Raw genomic sequence first — 18,159 nt, 5'->3', positions numbered from 1 at the left:
ATGGTGGATTAAAATAATAACTCAAATCTAGTTTTATCTAGTCAATAAAGCACATTGATACATTGATACATATATGTCAGAACGACAAGGTATGTTATATACAAACCTTATTTATACGCTTGCACCTAATCCTTGCATAAACAATTCATCTAACAAATTTAAATTGACACACTCAATACGATGGTGTAGTAGGATGTGTTTAAATATAGATCGTGAATTATTATTGAGTTAAGTACTTTGAATTGGCCCTTAGACTTACTAAGAGTTCCTCATTTTATGTGCTTACTAATTCGTACTATGAAACTATTTTGAATCTTAACATGCTTTGATAATAATAATATTGATAGTGAGAAAGTGAGCTTATGGTGAATAGTTAGATGTAATAATGTAAAAAGTAAATGTAATAGTATAGTAATTAAAATAGTAAATGTAAAAGCATGGCAATGTAGCTAGATTAGTTAGTAGTTGATGAGCTAGATAGTTAGTAATTATCTTTTGTTAGAGTGAGTTTAATTTATGTATTGAAATAGTAATTTTTGTGTTTAGAAAACTGTAATGAGTGCTAATTTGGTGAGGAAGCAATGTTGATAGAATGCATAAGGATGACTAAATAGAGTAAAGAGGGAGAAAATGACTCAGTATTGGTCCAATCTTCGAGAGGACCTGTAACCAGTAAGATATGGATGCAAGCACATGATACACATTTGGCACATAAAACAAATTGTTTATTCCATAAGTTGTGTAACTAATGTGTTGAATGATGGATACTATCAATGCAAGTGGCCCCTTCTCCATCATGTAGACTTTGAAGCTACCTTTGGGGCATATCTTTTCTAATTTCCAATGGTTAGATTCGATATAGTGTGGTAGATAAGTGCACATTTTCTTATTTGACTAAGGGTGCTCATGTGATGAGTACTAAATCTAAATTCTCTAGATACATGTGTTTAATTGATTAAGATATACTACACTTCCACACCATATAGTAATTGTCACATTAATATATATTGTAATGATTAATGAATGTGTGTACATTGGTAATGAGGATAATAAGTAATTCTGATCCCCTTCCCTTACATGCTAGAATCACAACAGTCCATATGATACAATTGACAGACCCTAATAGAATATTAGTATCAGAGGCTTGTTAGGATATGAATTACCTCACTAATTTATGAGTGTTGTATCTTGAACTTGCTCGTTTGACTCGTGACGCTAACTTGAACTAGACTGTCATCCAATCTATTTGAAAACCACCTATGACTAAAATGTTAACACCTTCACACTATCCACATGAGTCTTGAACTCCTATTCAATGATAACCTTGTTTTACAATATGTAATTTCTTATGCGACTTCATAAGCTACAAAAAAGATAAAAAATTGTTGTGTTTTTACTAGTAAAATTTAGGGCATGACACATGATCCATGATAAATTGAACAATACTAGATACTAAATTAATATGTATATCATTGTGCACATAAATGATAAAAATATATATCAAAATACATGTATCCATAGACAAAATTTTACACAAATATATATCAAAGATCATGTATCCATAGACAAAGTACTCAAATATATATATATATATATATATATATATATATATATATATATATATATATATATATATATATATATATATATATATGTATATCAAAATACATAGATCCATATACAAAATGTGTCTGATCCTGCCATCAGAATGTGTATAATATCAATGTTTCTGTATACAATGTGGCATATTCCATTTCAAAATGTCTCATGATGCATCCTACAAAAACTATACTATCCTAGGGTGTTGGTGGATGATCAAAATGCAGCCTCTTCGCTACACTAGGTGGATCGGATGCCTCCTACATAAACAAAAAAGGAAAACCCAAAGTTAGACTACTAAATTTATATGATTCTACATATCTAACATTGAATTACTCAAATGCATAATGATCTTTTCCGTAATGGAGATTAATACTATCAAAATTTCATAATAAATACCTCTCTCGTCAACCTCCTACACCGGTCAGAAGTCCTCTCGTATGCCCTTGGCAATGTTGGTACCTCTCTGATTGTGGGTTGTATATGTTCAAATACCTTTGTCAGATGAATCTACAATTTAAACTATAAAATTATAATTCATAGCATGCTAAATTTATAACATATTAAATCATGAATTCAAACTACAACTTACTATTGTAGGCTCCTCCTCAGGAGTGAGTGGCCGCATCATCAAATCTACATAACTATCCCATCGAACCTCATGTGCACTAGGAGTCTCCTATGATATACAAAATAGTAGTTGTTAATATCACAAAAATTAGTTTTGAATTTATTTATGAAGATAAGTGATGCAAGAGCATCTCATGCTCATCAGGGGAAAATTGAAGATCTAAGGCATTACAAAGGTCATGGAACATCTCTTGAAGTCAATTGGGCAATCCTTGCACCAATTATGGCTCATGGAAGCATACAAAGTTATAATGTTGGACTCATATGTGGAAAAAAGTTGTAATTGGGCATGAGATAGGATTTTAGGATTTCATATGGTAGATGAGTCATTTGATAGGTTCATGTAGGTTTTCATGATCATATCTTGTCATTAGACAAGTCAAAACGTTCTAGAATTGAGTTTTGGGGTTTGAACAAGCAGGCCCTAGTTTTTAAACCATTTAAAGGAGGGTTTTTAAGTTTGGGTGTTTAGGAGTGTGACCAAGACCTATAATCTTGAAAATCCTTAGTGTGTTGGTCCCTTTGTTGAAGCCTTGGCATGTCTAACTCCTCCTTGTGTGTCCCAGAGTTGAAAGGTACATAAGTGGTGTCTAGAGATTTTTTGGTGAGGAAAGAAAGAGAATCGGTGAGTTGGCCCTTGGGAAGGAAGAAAACTTGTTGTGAAAATGCCTCCTAAAAATCAAATGGCTAGAGAACTTGAAGAATTGAGAGAAGAGTTGGCAAAAGAGAAAAGAGAGAGAGAAGAGAACTTGAAGCATCTAGAGTGAGGGAAGAAAGATAGATGAGAAGAGAGAGGCTGAAGCTTATTGCAAGGATAGGATCCTTAGAAAAGGAAAGCCAAGAACCTAGAGGAGAAGAGGTTAGAGGAAGAAATCATGGAGAGAACCATGAAGAAGAAGAGGTTGGTAATGCAAGGGAAGAGCATGAGACAACAGATGATCCTGAAGAAAGGAGATTTATGAGAATCATTAAGGCAGTACAAGGTAATAGTGGGAAGAACCATATTGATTTTCCAATATACCAGGGTAAAATGGATATTGAAGAAGTGCTAGGGTGGATAGAGGCCCTTGAGAACTACTTTGATCTTGAAGACAAAGAGGCAGATAAGAAGGTAAAAGTAGCAACAGCAAGACTGAGAGGAACATCACTCACTTGGTGGACTAGTGTTTAGAATGAGAGAGAGGAAAGGTGGTGCAGAGCACCTAACCTATGTGGCAGGGGGGAACAAGTATTTATGTTGCCGGACACCTTGCCACTCCATGAAAGTGAGGATTCAAGTAGATTAGGAAGTTGGAATAAAGGTTTGGTCCATATTTCACAAGTTGATCTATGTTTTGTAATAAAGGTACATGTAAGGCCCACAAGAATTTTTGTGTGGTTATAAACCAAGTGACTCCATGGGACCAAAAGGCCTTAGAATAGGGTATTTAGAGTCTAAACAATATTAGCAAAAAGTGGTTGTTTGTTTGTTTTATGGTTGGGAACGCCTATGTGGTTGTTCCAATGATCATGTAGACCTTTATATATGTCATATGTGATCTCAGTTGAAAGGCGGAGATCAAAGTGTACGGTGGTTTGGAGAAAAAACAATAAAATCTTCAATTTTCTGGAAATTTACTGGTAATCACTCGGCTATTACACTGGTACAGATCTGTACGAAACTTTTATGATTGCTAAGTGTATGAAATAGTTGCAGGGGTGAGTTAGGAAACTTTTGGTTTTGGTTTGACTCAAAAAGGAGTTGGGGTTTAAAAGTTATCTACATTTTAGTAGAAGGTGGTTTGAAAAGCCTTGTTTCCTAGACCCTTCCACAAATGCATCCCTAACATGCATTCCCACCAGTGGCACCCTATAAAACTTAGAGATATGAAATTTAGGAGACTAGACAACATAATGCCAGAGGTTGGAGGCCTGGAGAGAAGGGCAACTATTTTTCCAAGTCGGCCCTATGTCAAGCAAGCCCATGTGCTTGACCAGTTTTTGCAAGGTAATTGGTGATAGTCATGGTTGTAAGCACTTCTGATTAGTTTGAGTGCTGGAGTTGGATGCATTGACTGTGTTGGAGATTTCATTAAGTGTTTTGGGTCTTGGGAACCCACCTTGCCCATTCTTCCTTGAAGCCCTAGCCTAACTTGATCAACTAGGCCTACGTACCAAGTAGCAGTTTGGAGGGTGCTGGAGAAAGATCAGCCCAAAAGCTTTTGGATTCTTAGTAGGTGCCAATAAGGGTGTTTGGACCTATGGAGAAGTCCCTATGCTATTAAGGGATACTGGGATAAAAGTGCAAAGAAGCTAATTGGAAGGCTACAAGGTTTGTAGGCCTAGAAGTGCAAAGGTGTGTTGGGAGTTTGGTGGAACCAAACAAATTGATGAGTTTGGGTTGGAATAGTATGTCCAGGATTGTCTCCATTTCTAGTGATAGTTGGTGAGGCTTTTGAAGTGGGATTTCCTTGTTTGGCTTGGAGGTTGAGTATACCCGGAGTGGGTAAGAGGATTTGTGAGAAGTCCTAGAATCCTAAGTTGGATTATGACAGCCATTTATTGGCTTGTGGAAGGTAGTTGTTGCAGAATCTGCATCAAAAGGGGATTGAATAAGATTTAAAATTAGGAGAGAATGAAGACCATGGTGAGAAATCAATTCTTGCCATCTGATTTAGCAATCCAAATTTAAAGATAAGAAGGAACAATTTGAAACAAAGGGATATGGATGTCATGTCCTATACTGAGAAATTTCATACCCTAACTATTAGGGGAGGACTGGAAGATGAAGATGAGAAGGTGGCTAGATACATTAATGGCCTCAAGTACAATATTCAAGATTAAATAAGATTGAATGTACCAAGGACAATTGGAGAATGTTTTCAGTTGGCAATCCCGGTAGAGGAGAAGTTGAAAAGAAAGAATGAGAGGCAAGAAAATCAGAGAGGAGGTGGAACAATGAGAGGAAGAGGTGTAAGAAGTCAGTTTGACACTTCAAACAATCAAGACAAAGATAATGGAAAAGAGATTACATCTGAGACAAGAGGAATTTTCAGGGGAGGAAGATTTGGAAGTGGAAGAGGTAATAGTTTTTTCACAGGTAAATGCTTCACATGTAGAGGAGTAGGCAATCAATCCTACAAGTGCCCTGAGAAAGGTGTGGATTTCAGGAAGGAGGAGAGGAGAGTCACCTTGACCCAAGGAGAAGAGGAAGAAAAGAAGTACGATAATGCAGACCCTGAACTTGAATGAGAATCTTTGATGGTGAGAAGAGGACCACAAATGCAGTAGCAAAAGGAGACCAGACCATCCATTTTCAAGACAAATTGCATGAGCCATGGTAGGATTTGTAAGATGATAATAGACTCTGGTTCCTTTGATTTAGTGTCTTATGAAATGGTAAATAAACTAGGATTGAAGAAGTATCCTATTGATAGACCATATAGGGCATCTTGGGTCAGTGATGCACAAAATATTGTTGTAAGGGAGCAAGCAATAGTGGATTTCTCGATAGGAGAATATAAAGATCAAGTTATATGTGATGTCATTCTAATGACATGCTACCATGTAATCCTTGGAAGGTCTTGGCAAGCCTCAAGGAACACTATTCATTTTGGCTCATCAAATGTTTATATAGTACACAAAGATGGTGTGAAGTTTAAGCTAAATCCTTTGACTAGTCATGATGAGGAAAGAGTTATTTGTTTTGGCAAGAAAGAGTTTTTGGACTTATAGGAGCAGAGGGAGAGTAAACATGATATGACAGATCTGCCACTGAAGCCATCTCTTTTGGTTATGAAGGACGAGATTGTTCAAGACAAAACTCAGAATTCTACTTACAAGCAGACAGTGACAACAAAATGAGTGATGATAGGAATAGTATGGTGTCCTTTGGTGAAGAGAGTGAACAAAGAAGTGAACATATCCATGGAGGATAAGAGACAAGGTCAGCATGACCTCAGGCAACAAGTTATTCAGCCTTTGTCAAGGATAAAACATGACTGTTCACAATTAGCAGGCAGTAAGGTTACCATGACTGGTAACAAGGATCCAATGCTTTTTGTTTCTAATGATTTGTATGTAGGTGTGCAGGGTAATACATTGCAGGTGCAAAGTTGCAAACATCCCTCTAAAAGGATGGGAGGAAAGAAGATAGTACCCCTTAACTCTTGGGACAAGAGTTGCTTTGAAGGTGGGGTGTTTGGTGAAGGGACACCTATTAAATCATCTAAGAGAGCCTTGGTACCAGATGAAGATAGAGGATCAAAGACATCATTGATTGTTAATTGGGATATATTAAAACCAATAATGGAATTATGTAATAAACAATGTACTTTGAAAGACAATAGTCATAAAAGTCCTAGTAAGGACCTAAGGAAAACATGATGTAAAATGGCCAAAAGAGCAATATGGGGTAGTCTTAGGATAGTTTCATACTTAGTTGCATTTAATAAATCCATATGACCAATTTTGAGTCAATGGAATAGTTTTGAAAGTTAGGGAATGCATAAAAACTATAGTTTGAAATTTGAATTTCAAATTCAAACTGTCATATTAGTTTTGGAGGGAAAGTAGTAATTTGGTATTTGTTTGATTAAATAAACCTTTGTAACCAACTTGGTCAGTTGGACAGGTGCATATAAGCCTATTTAAGTTGTAATGAACATATGCAAGACATGAATCATTATTGGTACGGAAAAAATCACAGAAATTGTATGGAACAACAATCATACTTTCCTCTGCATCAATAAGAAAAATAAAAAATAAATGATACTTATATATACAATGGGGCTCTCTATGAGAATTGAAATCCCTGATGATCTAGGACACCAAATCTGTATAGGCTCATCACTAGTAGCCACACCCTATATACAATAAAGAATGTAATTAAATGGGATTACCACAAACATTTTACAAGAATGCATCGATATTTAATCAAATAAAAAACATCTAATTACCTTTCCTTTTTCAGTGCATGCTGGCTCACCCCATGCACTTTATCCCCCTGGGGCAGGTGGTATCTACAAGATAAAAGAAAGATTAGCAACCATATATGCTACAATATCAAATAGAAAAAATAAATGCAAACACAACATAATGTACCGTAGATGTCTCAAGGCCAAATGAAATGGCCGAGAGTGTAGCATCGTCTATCTGTCTGAGCTCCTCCTCGGTCATCAACTAAACATGAATTAAGATCACATACATGTAAAAGTCAGTATGGCTTAAAAATTAAAATTACTCTATTATAAAAATTAACTTTAAATCGCATATGTCATAACAAAAAATGTATACACATACCAACACTAAAAGAGTCCATGCCTCTGCATTCCCCTCCTCTCTCGCATCAAGGTCTGTAGCCTCTACACGTGCGTCTGGTGTATCCTCGTCTAGTAAAAAATGATACTCAGGAAGATCACCTATGGGACCCAAGCAAATATTCTTGCATGTAATGCAAGTGTGAGGCACACAAACGTGTGATGAACTAGCTGATGATGAACTGGCACCAACATCATCAACACGAGGAGGCAAGACTGACCTAGCCTGAGATATCATTAGGCTACTTAGCCTATGAATGGCTCTGATGGTCTGAGAGCTAGCCTTTGCCATAATATCTGGATGTTGCACTCAAGGAGGGGGGGAGATATCAGTGGGGGGGGGGGGGGGGGGGGGGGGGGAGGAAAGTGCCAAGTTTCTTCCTCTGGGAAGAGGGTCTATCCTGAGGAGCTCCTAGTCCTAAGCCCATGTTAGGCTTCATGCTCCAATAGTTCACTTTAAGTTTCAACACAAATTTTGCATATAATTTTCTAAGGAAATAAAATGGTATGTCTAAATTTCCATGTGGAGGGATATCAAAGACCATCCACCAACGATCCCAAAAATTTGCACGTATGGCGTCATTTGTGCACCATTTAATCAATAGTTTGGTTTTTTTTGGGTCAACTAGTATACCCATTTTCGGGTTAGCAAAAAGGCTATCCAAATCATCTTTGGTTATGTTGAGGGACGTGACCTCATCATAATCCAAACCATCATCAAACATCTGGTGCATTTCATCATGCCAACGAAGAGCGGCATTTTGTTGGTTCGTAAGGGTTTCAATGTTATCCACTATGGTGTTTAACGTGGATAACATAGGAGCCACTGCAAGTACATTATTATATGTTCTATGCAAACCTCTCAACTCGGTGAGATTTTCATTTATCAAATCCTCGATTTGAGGAGGGTTTTGAGGAGGTAGAGGATCATTTGGTGGACAATTTTGTGGGGGTACTAGATCGTTTGGTGGTGGGTTACGAGGAATATTATTCCCTGCCTTAGTGTCATCATTCTAATCAACCATTCCTATTGAATTGCAAAACGTAATATATATTTTTTAAAAATCTAAATTTTAAACATTTTTGTCAAAAAAACCCTAGATTCAACTAAAACAAACAAAATCATCCTAAAATCTATTAAATTTAGGTTAAAAATGAGTTGGGAAAAAAAAAAAAAACATACCTAAATATCTGATATCTGATCTCGTATTTGATATCTGATGGATAATGGTAATACTGGCCCCAAATTCACATGAAATGAGGGCCCGTGGGTCTGTGATTTTATTTTATCCTATGCGCAGGTATCAGATATCCAATATGGCCACAATAACATATAATGAATATAATATATATAATATAACATATAATATATAACATATAACATATAATATAAATTACATTATATTACATTATATATATTTTTATATTATATTTTTTATATATTATATTAATTTACTATATATTATAATATAAAATATTATATTATATAATAATATTATTATATTATACTATTATAGTGTATTATATTATATTATTATAATTTATAATATATTATACTTTTTTATTATATATTATATTATAAGATATTACTTTTTATTATTATATTATATCTTATATATATATATATATTATATTACATTACTATATATTATAATATATTAAATATTATATTATATTATTATAATATATTATATTATATTATATTATATTATAGCATAATAATAATTATAATAATAATATTATTATTATAATATAATATTATGATATATTATTTAATATTAATATTAAATAATATATCATACTATTATATTATAATAATATTAAATAATAATAATAATAATAGCGGTATAATATTATTACTCTAATTATCAGATATCCGGTCACATGTTGGATATTCGACAATTTTAAATCGGATATCTAATAAGGCTCAGCCTTACCTTCCAGGTTTGGTTCTTGGATAGGTGAAAAAAAAGTTAGAGTGGATTTTGAAGCGCTTTTAGGTGTCTTCAAACTCTCTTTTTTTCACATCGCCACTTTTTGGCACACCATGATCCTGCACATACCCTATTACATCCATATAGTATATTTTCCCTTGTTAGAGGATTAGGCCTTGTTAGAGGCCTTAACTTTGTTAGGATTTTTTATTAGAATAAAAAATACAAGTTGAGCCCATCCCCCAGACATGTAATCAACTATACAATGCTATCTATAGAGATAGATACAAAAACCTTTGACTATTGGTGATATCTTTGATATATTACCGGTTCTTGTAGCTCCTCTTTAGAAACTAGTCATATTAATGGTCTTCTCTTCTTAGTACATCAAATTCACATCAATTCCAATCATACAAAGTGTGCATATGAACATAATATCATTACAATACAATTCCATACTTTGGTAAACAAAAAAATATAAGTCATTTATTTCAAAAGCTTTACTCTACTAGGACTTGCAATGCTTGCACTTCATCCAAAACTCAAAATTAACTACTTCATTGGTTAACATCTAGGATGTCATCCCAACCTTGTCAAATATTTATTTTGGAAAGTCAAAATAATATTTTAACCTAAGCTTAAATATTTTTTTTGTTTACCATACTATGTATTGTAAAAGCCATCTATGGTAAACCACCCCCTCAAAACTCAAAATTACTTTTTATGACCTTGTATGTGTGCTCTTTGGTGACTACACTACCTTCCTCTAAGCTTGCATAGATTTATGTGCTTCCAATGAAGCTCACCAAAGAAAACTATCTAATTTTTCCATATTTATTATCATCATACTTAACCAATTTTCTAAGTATACAAACTCCAAACTTAACCTTGAGTTATGCCATCTCAAAATGAGTGATAAGTTGCCATAAATAACAAGCCTATTAACCCTTAGCCATATTGCCAATAGGTTTTAGCACAAAAACCATCCAACCTAACATTCCAAAATTAGAAATTGAAATGACTTGGTGGAATGTTAGGATAGAATGTTTAGTTTTTACTTTTGTTAGTTTTGGACTTGTCAAACTTGGTTTTCTAGTTGTACTTACAATCCTTAAATTAATCACTTGGTAGTGTTGAGCCATGGAATGCTAGTGAAGGTAACTTTATAGTGTGAAAATAAATTGAATGTTGAAGTTTTTTGATGGATTAGAGATCATTAGACTCGTACATAGCCCTAACACCTGTTAGATTGATAAGTTGTTGCATTGGTAGAAAGATTGGAGGTTAACAAGAAGTTGTTCAAGAATGCTTAATGAGCCAAGAAAGAGCCCAAATAGGGTTACCTAGCCTAAAAGGAAAAACCATATCAAAATTGTGTGTCAACTATAAATCGGTTCTAGGAATGGCAAAAATATTTTAGGCTTGTCTAGAAATTTTGAAAGTTAAGGGTGAACAACTCCAATAGGAAGCCTAATTCTAGTAAGTCTTCTAGGTCCCCTCGTAAGATTGTTTTAGTCTTGGAAATATGAACATAACCCATCATTCCTATAAACAAGATGTCTCAAAACCAATTGGTTTAAGGTCATATAGAGTTGTGTGTGAAGGAATCTTGGTTGGTAGAGAAAATTTGGGTATTGGTTAATTGACAGAGTTAATTGGCTAAAACACTATTCATTTGGAATCAAAGTGTTAGGCTTTCTCTAAGAATTCTTCGGGAATGTAGAACATATCACTGGGGAGACCTTGAGAAGGCTACAAGAATCAACCAATAAATGGTTTAGTAAAGAAGAGAAGTAGTGAGACCACATTATTTAGTGAAGCCATGCAATGTTATACACCAATATCTTTGATGAAGAGTGAAAGATTGAATGTATTTGAAGCACACTTGCAATTACATCATTATATTGTAGACACTTTGCAACAAAAGAGAGATTACTCTTGAGTGAACTTCTCTAAAGAAAAAGATCTATTACCCATAAATTTCCTTTAAACACTTTACTTTAAAATATAAAGACGTGAGCATTTCAAAGTAGCCTTCCATTGACTAAGAATATAAAAGAAAAGCGAAAGGATTAAAAAAGAAGAAGATGAATACAACAAATGATTGTCAATTGTATTTTCCACATGATTACATCTACCACCAATTACAAAACCTGTGTCCCAAGTACTTTATTGCCGACATAGGCATGCAATGCGGGCCAGAGGGCTACACCATCCTCCACCTCCAACAGGACACTAATCATCCAATCTATACAACTCCACTACGCATTCCTTTAAAACAACCAAACTTATAATTTCAAATCCCATTGCATGTTGTTGAATTTCAACACCAGAGTAAAACCTAAACCTAAAGATGTCTCAAGTTTATCCCCATCAGCTGGCTGACACCACCCAAAACCACCATTCCCCAAAAACCTTCACTGTATGGAAGAAAGCTCTTTTCTTCACCGGCGTAGGTTTTGCAGCCTTTGATTCTTCAGGAAACCTAATTTTCAGGGTCGAAGATTCCACACCCACTGTTAAACGTGAGTTACTGATAATGGACGCTCTTGGAAATCCTCTTCTGCTCCTACGCCGCAAGGTATGAAGATTATCTCTCACATCTTTTTCTCTATTTTCCTTATACAACTGTAAAGGATTTTTATTATTATGAGTTATATTGAATCCCTGAGATCATGATCCTTCTACAGGATTTTAACCTTATTTAACAATAGTGATCTTATAATAGTCTGAACCTTGATCCGAACAACAATTCAACCTGCTGTGGAAAAATATCTCTTACTTATCAACAATAATATTTTCTCAATTTAACAATTATAACATATCAATACCAACTAATATAATTTCTATTAACATTTTAATGTCTGTAGGTTGTGAGCCTTCACCACAGATGGAATGGCTATATCTGCAATGGCGAATCAGGGAAAGTGCGGGCTTTCAGCATAAAGAGATCTTCAATTATTTCTGCAATGACATCCATTGACGTCTTTCTGAATTGTTCCCAGACTAACTATTTTCCAAGGCAGTGTGATTATCACATTGAGGGCTCTTTCAGAGAGCGCTCTTGTGCAATTTACAACCGCTCAAGAAACATTGTGGCCCAGGTGTGTAATCTAATGTTTGCTGTATATTTTCCATTGTAAGTCAGATTATGATATTGCTATTAGGATTTAGCTATTATCTATCGCAAGTCAGATTATGATATTGCTATCAGGATTTAGCTATTATCTGTGGCAAGTCAGATTATGATATTGCTATCAGGATTTAGCTGTATAGTTTTTGAGTTGAATTCTTTGATTCATCTTTCATCTTTCATAAGAATAAATGGAATACTTGGCACTCATAGAATTTAAGTGACATTTACAGAGATAAATTCAAAAAATGATTTGATTTAGGAAATTTTCTCAGGTTAAACGGAAGCGTGCCAGCTGTAACGTTCTTCTGGACAAGGATGTGTTTAGTGTTGTAATTCATGAGGGTTTTGATCCGGCCTTGATCATGAGCTGGATTGTTGTTGTTGACATTATTAATAGTGAGGATCTTAATCTTATCAGACAGATGGTACTTTACTCCTCGTTAAGATTATACCAGTTGTCTAAGAAAGGTTATCTTGAAAAGAAAGGGAAATTATGTAACAGTGAATCCGAAAGTTTGGAGAAGGATGAGGGTGAAAGAGAAGGTTTCAGATAATTACACCAATGATCTCTGAAGAGATCTGTGTTTAAGTGTGGTACTGGATAAAAGTTTTGATGGGTGTTTGATACTTTCATGTGATAATGAAAATTTGCACAAGTTCAAAAAATTGGATCCCTTGCAATGTTGCATCGTGATAGAATATTGTTTGAAACATGGCATTTTTCACAGGACTTTTTATATTTATATTCATATATGAGTTCTTGAAGAGTTTGTGAGGTATATTTGATCAAATAATTCTATTTGTGCAGATTTGTTAACAGGCAGTAAATCTGTTAGGTTGACAAACATAGGTTGAGAATTCGAATAGTGACCAAGCCTGCAGATTGACACTGAGTTCCCTATTTCTAGCGGGTTTCACCATATTTAAAATCTTAATTTGAATAAACGTTGCAGACTATTTACGTGTAACAAATTTAGAAAATGGTAAAGTTTAGTTAACATTCATTTCTTTAGTTAACCATCATATGTGTCTATATTATGAATAACAAATTCGAAGCGGTTCATATTTTAAGAATTAGTTTAGAGTATATTGAGATCAAATTTAATTAAAATAATCTTAACCAAATTTTATTAGAAGAGTGAAAAAAACATCATTCTAGGATGTGACGACTGATAAATCAATCAATGGCATGATTACATACTCTTGAAGTCACATATATTGAGATATTATGCATGTCTTGAAGAAAATTGAAACAGTTATTTCAATAAGATTACCCATATATTACCGATAAATCAAACAATGGCATGATCACAACCCCCTAAAGTCACACACACATATAGAGAGATATTATGCATGTCATATTAGTTGTTTGAAAAAAATTGGAACAGTTATGTACTGTAGTTATTTAAAGATCAAGTTCAGCATTCGATCTACAAATTAATAATCTTCTGAGAAGGTTATATAAATCATTCTTTAATAATCATCCTCCCTATTAGATAGCGACATTGAGAACAATTATTCAATGGCTACAATTATTTCATGTGGTAATATAGACATAAAATGAAATAAATTGAAATAAAATATAATTGATTTAGTTTATCACAAATATGCATGAAAATGGCTACCCCTTATTATGAAGGCATTATTTCAAATATAAAATAGTTTAATTGACTAGCACAAATCAAGATTGGTACATAACGAATAAAATTCAAATTGAAGGTTTTAATTTGATGAAAGATTTTATCTAAATGAAAATAGTCTTACAAAAAGAATATTTAACTTATTTCACAATAATATCATGAAATTTGCTGAGTGAATGTGAAAAATGGTAGCCTTAAACTGAGATTTAACACAAAAGCATGGCATGTGACAAAACCACTGGGATTTATTGAAAAGGGGAAAGATCATAACCAATGCATCATACTTTATGGTTTGATATAGGTTCCATGAGCACTATTTTCAAAATTTGTCAAATACTTTCAATAGAAGGGATTTAAGAACTACATTGGTGATCAAAATTCGAAGAAGAAGAATTTTAAATGAAAATGATCTAAATTATCCTAATTATTATGAACAATCAATGGATGCATAGGAGATTTAGAAATCAGAATTCAGATACATGGTATTACATGATAAGATTACTTCCTTAAAGTTATAGTATGACAAATTCTGTGAAAATGTTCTTTCTCAAATCAAGTATATCAAAGAAATGTTTGTATACTTTAGAATGAAAAAATGCAAAGATTTATCAAAACTAATAGAAATAAGAATAAGGTTAAGAAAATATGAAAATCGTAGTATAGTAAATGCGAGTTTATAAGAGTTTTTTTTACCACATTTAGTTTTATTTTATAGTTTTATTTAATGTTATCACCTTAGACATATCTTGTGTAGTTGGAATCATATCCCTATTCATTATTTCTCCAAAATAAGATAATTAACTAGTTGTAAAGTAAACTCTTAGATATCATCAAGGAAACAAAACTTCGAATTAGTTCATTCTTTAGATTTAGATTGAGTAGCTTGCAAGAACTCCCCAAAACTAACTTTTTGCTGCTACTTTAATCTTTGATCTATCCTTTTTGTGTAAACTTATAAGAAGTGACTAAATATTATGTTATTATCAATTGAAAGAGATAATGAGGGGATCTTAAGGACATGCCTAGTATTACATGCCTTCAACGCCTTCTTAAGGTCTTGATCACGTAGAACAAGATTCCATAATAATGTAACAAACCAATACCAATATTTTGGAGCTATCTACAAATCTAAAATTCTTTCCTCCAATAAAATAAGTTAAAGTAAATATTATCAATTTACTATACGCATCTATTTGATATTTATATATAAACCAATAAATAAATTCTAGATAATTTTACCAATCCATTAACCAAAGATAAACTTATCTGATTAAAATTCATTAAAATTCAATATTTCTTATGTATACATATTAAATAACCATCTCCTTAGAGTAGACCTCCCTCTTCATCTAAATCGTTTGTATTTTTAGGTTGCATTAAAATTTACAACTACCTCTTCAAAATATCAAATATTATTCATCACAATTCCTCCCATGTAGAGACATTAATGCATGAATTTTCTTATTAAAAGATAAAGCAAACATAGACAGTGGTATCCAAATTCAACACACCACTGCCATCCGTGATGAAGGACATGATTTGTTCTTTCATAGAGACCTCGTGGATTTACATAAGTGAAGCTACCTTGGGCACTTGTACTGGCCACAATGCGCCAAGCATTCAAATAATTTACTTTTAGTTTTGGCATGTGAGCCATCTAAATAGTTTGTACGGCAATTCAGAAGAGAACATTTAAAGTGGAATGAGGGTCATGCATGATCAAAATCTTGGAAATAATTCAATTATGTTGCGTTGGGTGGATATGAGGATTGAGGAATCCAATGTAGGCGTAGGAGAGAATTTCAAGTGGGAAAGGTAAAATATCATGATATGTGGTGGCAAATGAGATGCTCACGCCATCAATCAAATTTCTCTTGGAATGTTATTGAAAAGAAACTTCAACGGGCGGTGGTAGTGGGAAAGAGACATCCGGGAAATGTAGATTGTTTTATCAGCAATCTCCAGGCTTTCAAGAGTACATTTGTGATTTGACATTGCAAGTTGGTGAATAGTAAGAACTGAACCACCAAACAAGGTAGTGCGCTTGTTGGAAGGAAAGTGAAAAGAAAGTTATGATTGTAAATATTGGAAATCCGTATCCCATTTAAATTCTCTTGCTAAATCATTTGGCAAAGACTTCGGTTGCCGACCACAAATTTTATCATCCTACATATTGATTTAGCCAATAGAGTCGGTGAACAACCCTTACCATTGAACATGATGTTTATTCTTGTCCAGCACATGTGTTGCCCATTTTACAAATCAATGTTGTGGTAAGCATATTTATTTGAAGAGGAGAGAATGTTTAGGAATCCAGTTTTCTCAAAAAAAGGAGTGAGAAATATGGGTTGGAATTTGTTTATAAATATTTTTTTGGTTTTGATAATATTGTATTTTAAAAACTTTTTCATTTTACATTTGACTTCTATAAATAATATTAACATTATTTATTTCATAATATTGAAATTAGAGACGATATATATTCTCTATAGTTTTTATATTAATAACAACCAAGAATAAGGGGGTTGATCTTCATTACATTATCATAGTAACACTATTAATAGCATAGTAATATCAAAACATTACTAGCAACTCACTCTATCCAAAAACATCAAAAATATATTAATCCAGATAGTGATCCCATCCCAGATAGAAGCACGCATATTTACATAATGACCGGTGTCATGACTAAAACCACATGTACAACACATAAACCAACTAGACCCAATAAAGTATTTATCTAGTTGATTGTAGATAAGACACATTCAAAAATAACTAGACATGTACCAACATATCTACTATCATAATTAAACCTCCCAACGTGAAAATAAAAGTAATCGTTGGACATAACCAACAAATGAGTATCATGAATAGAGAAAATAAATACACAAGGCCTAAGCATCAGCCTTCTCTTTCCCTTTCTAAGATAGTAGGACCTTGGCCTAGTTAGATCTACCAAGAAGCCATAGAGCTTGGCCAAATACTCGTCCCAAGGTTGGTCTCCTCATTCTCTTGTTGCAACAACTAAAGAGTGACTATGTTAGGATGAGTGACCTTGACCAGAAATTTGGAGACAACAGTAACGCTCTCATCCATTGCCTCAAATTGTTCCTTAAGGGCCCCAATCTCCTTAATGTCTTTGGGATTGCCAAACAACTCTTGGCAATGAGCACAATTACCCTTCTCAACCCTCAAATTCTTAACCTACAAACACATAGGATTAGTAGAAACCATTTTTTTAATGTTCTAATCCACATGCACAGGGTAAATCATCTTTCTAATTTCCTAGGGAAGAGACCAATCTAATAGTCAAATCCACCATATTCATAGTGAAGCTAGCTGACACATGGGTTGTGTCGTGATTGGCTTTCTTTTTCTTTTTATAGCTCCTAATCTCCTCCAAGGTAGAACTGGTCTCTTCATGCCTCATTTCATCAAGCTCGTCACCCTTTTCCCCTCTCCTTTTCATTTCTTCTCCTCCCTATCACTGGTTTTAGACTATGTTTCCTCATTAATTTTTCAATCCATAGAGGCTTTTTTATTTCATCGCAACCCTTCTTTTTGTAAGTCTCCTCAACTTCTCCTAACCCCCTCATTTTTTCCCTCTAAATCAACTAGGTCAATTTCCCCACTCTTTTCAACTTCTGGCTTTTTTTGGGAGCCATATTTTTAGGGTTTCTCGAGTGAGTGGATGGCAAAGAGGGATTTTGCATAGGGGCTGCACAGTAACCCCGATCATTTCCAAGAGGGTGGGATAGGTCCTAGTTTTTTATAATAGAGTGATGAGGGTGAGTGCAAGGTAGAAATTATTGAGATGGAGAATTAAGCCTTGATACAAAATGACATAACTTTTTCCTATCCCTAACATTAGTTACAACTACCTCAAGGTGATGGAGGAGAAATAACGATGTACAAATCTCATC

General features: G+C 34.0%; 1 protein-coding gene across 1 annotated transcript; it reads left to right on the top strand.

Moving 5' to 3' along the window:
- Window positions 1-11,710: 11,710 nt before the first annotated feature.
- LOC149565180 (protein LURP-one-related 12-like) lies at window positions 11,711-13,361 on the top strand. Its single transcript, XM_089817041.1, has 3 exons — window positions 11,711-12,041; window positions 12,331-12,564; window positions 12,869-13,361. Exons 1-3 carry the CDS (start codon window positions 11,814-11,816, stop codon window positions 13,148-13,150), a joined length of 744 nt encoding a protein of 247 aa, XP_089673167.1. The 5' UTR covers window positions 11,711-11,813; the 3' UTR covers window positions 13,151-13,361.
- Window positions 13,362-18,159: the final 4,798 nt, after the last annotated feature.

The sequence above is a fragment of the Cupressus sempervirens genome, chromosome 3 (assembly GCF_028749045.1).
Source record: "Cupressus sempervirens isolate cs-2001-9-10 chromosome 3, ASM2874904v1, whole genome shotgun sequence".
Taxonomy (NCBI): domain Eukaryota; kingdom Viridiplantae; phylum Streptophyta; class Pinopsida; order Cupressales; family Cupressaceae; genus Cupressus; species Cupressus sempervirens.
The sequence above is the reverse complement of the archived record's forward strand: the minus strand, read 5'-3'. Positions and strand labels throughout refer to the sequence as shown.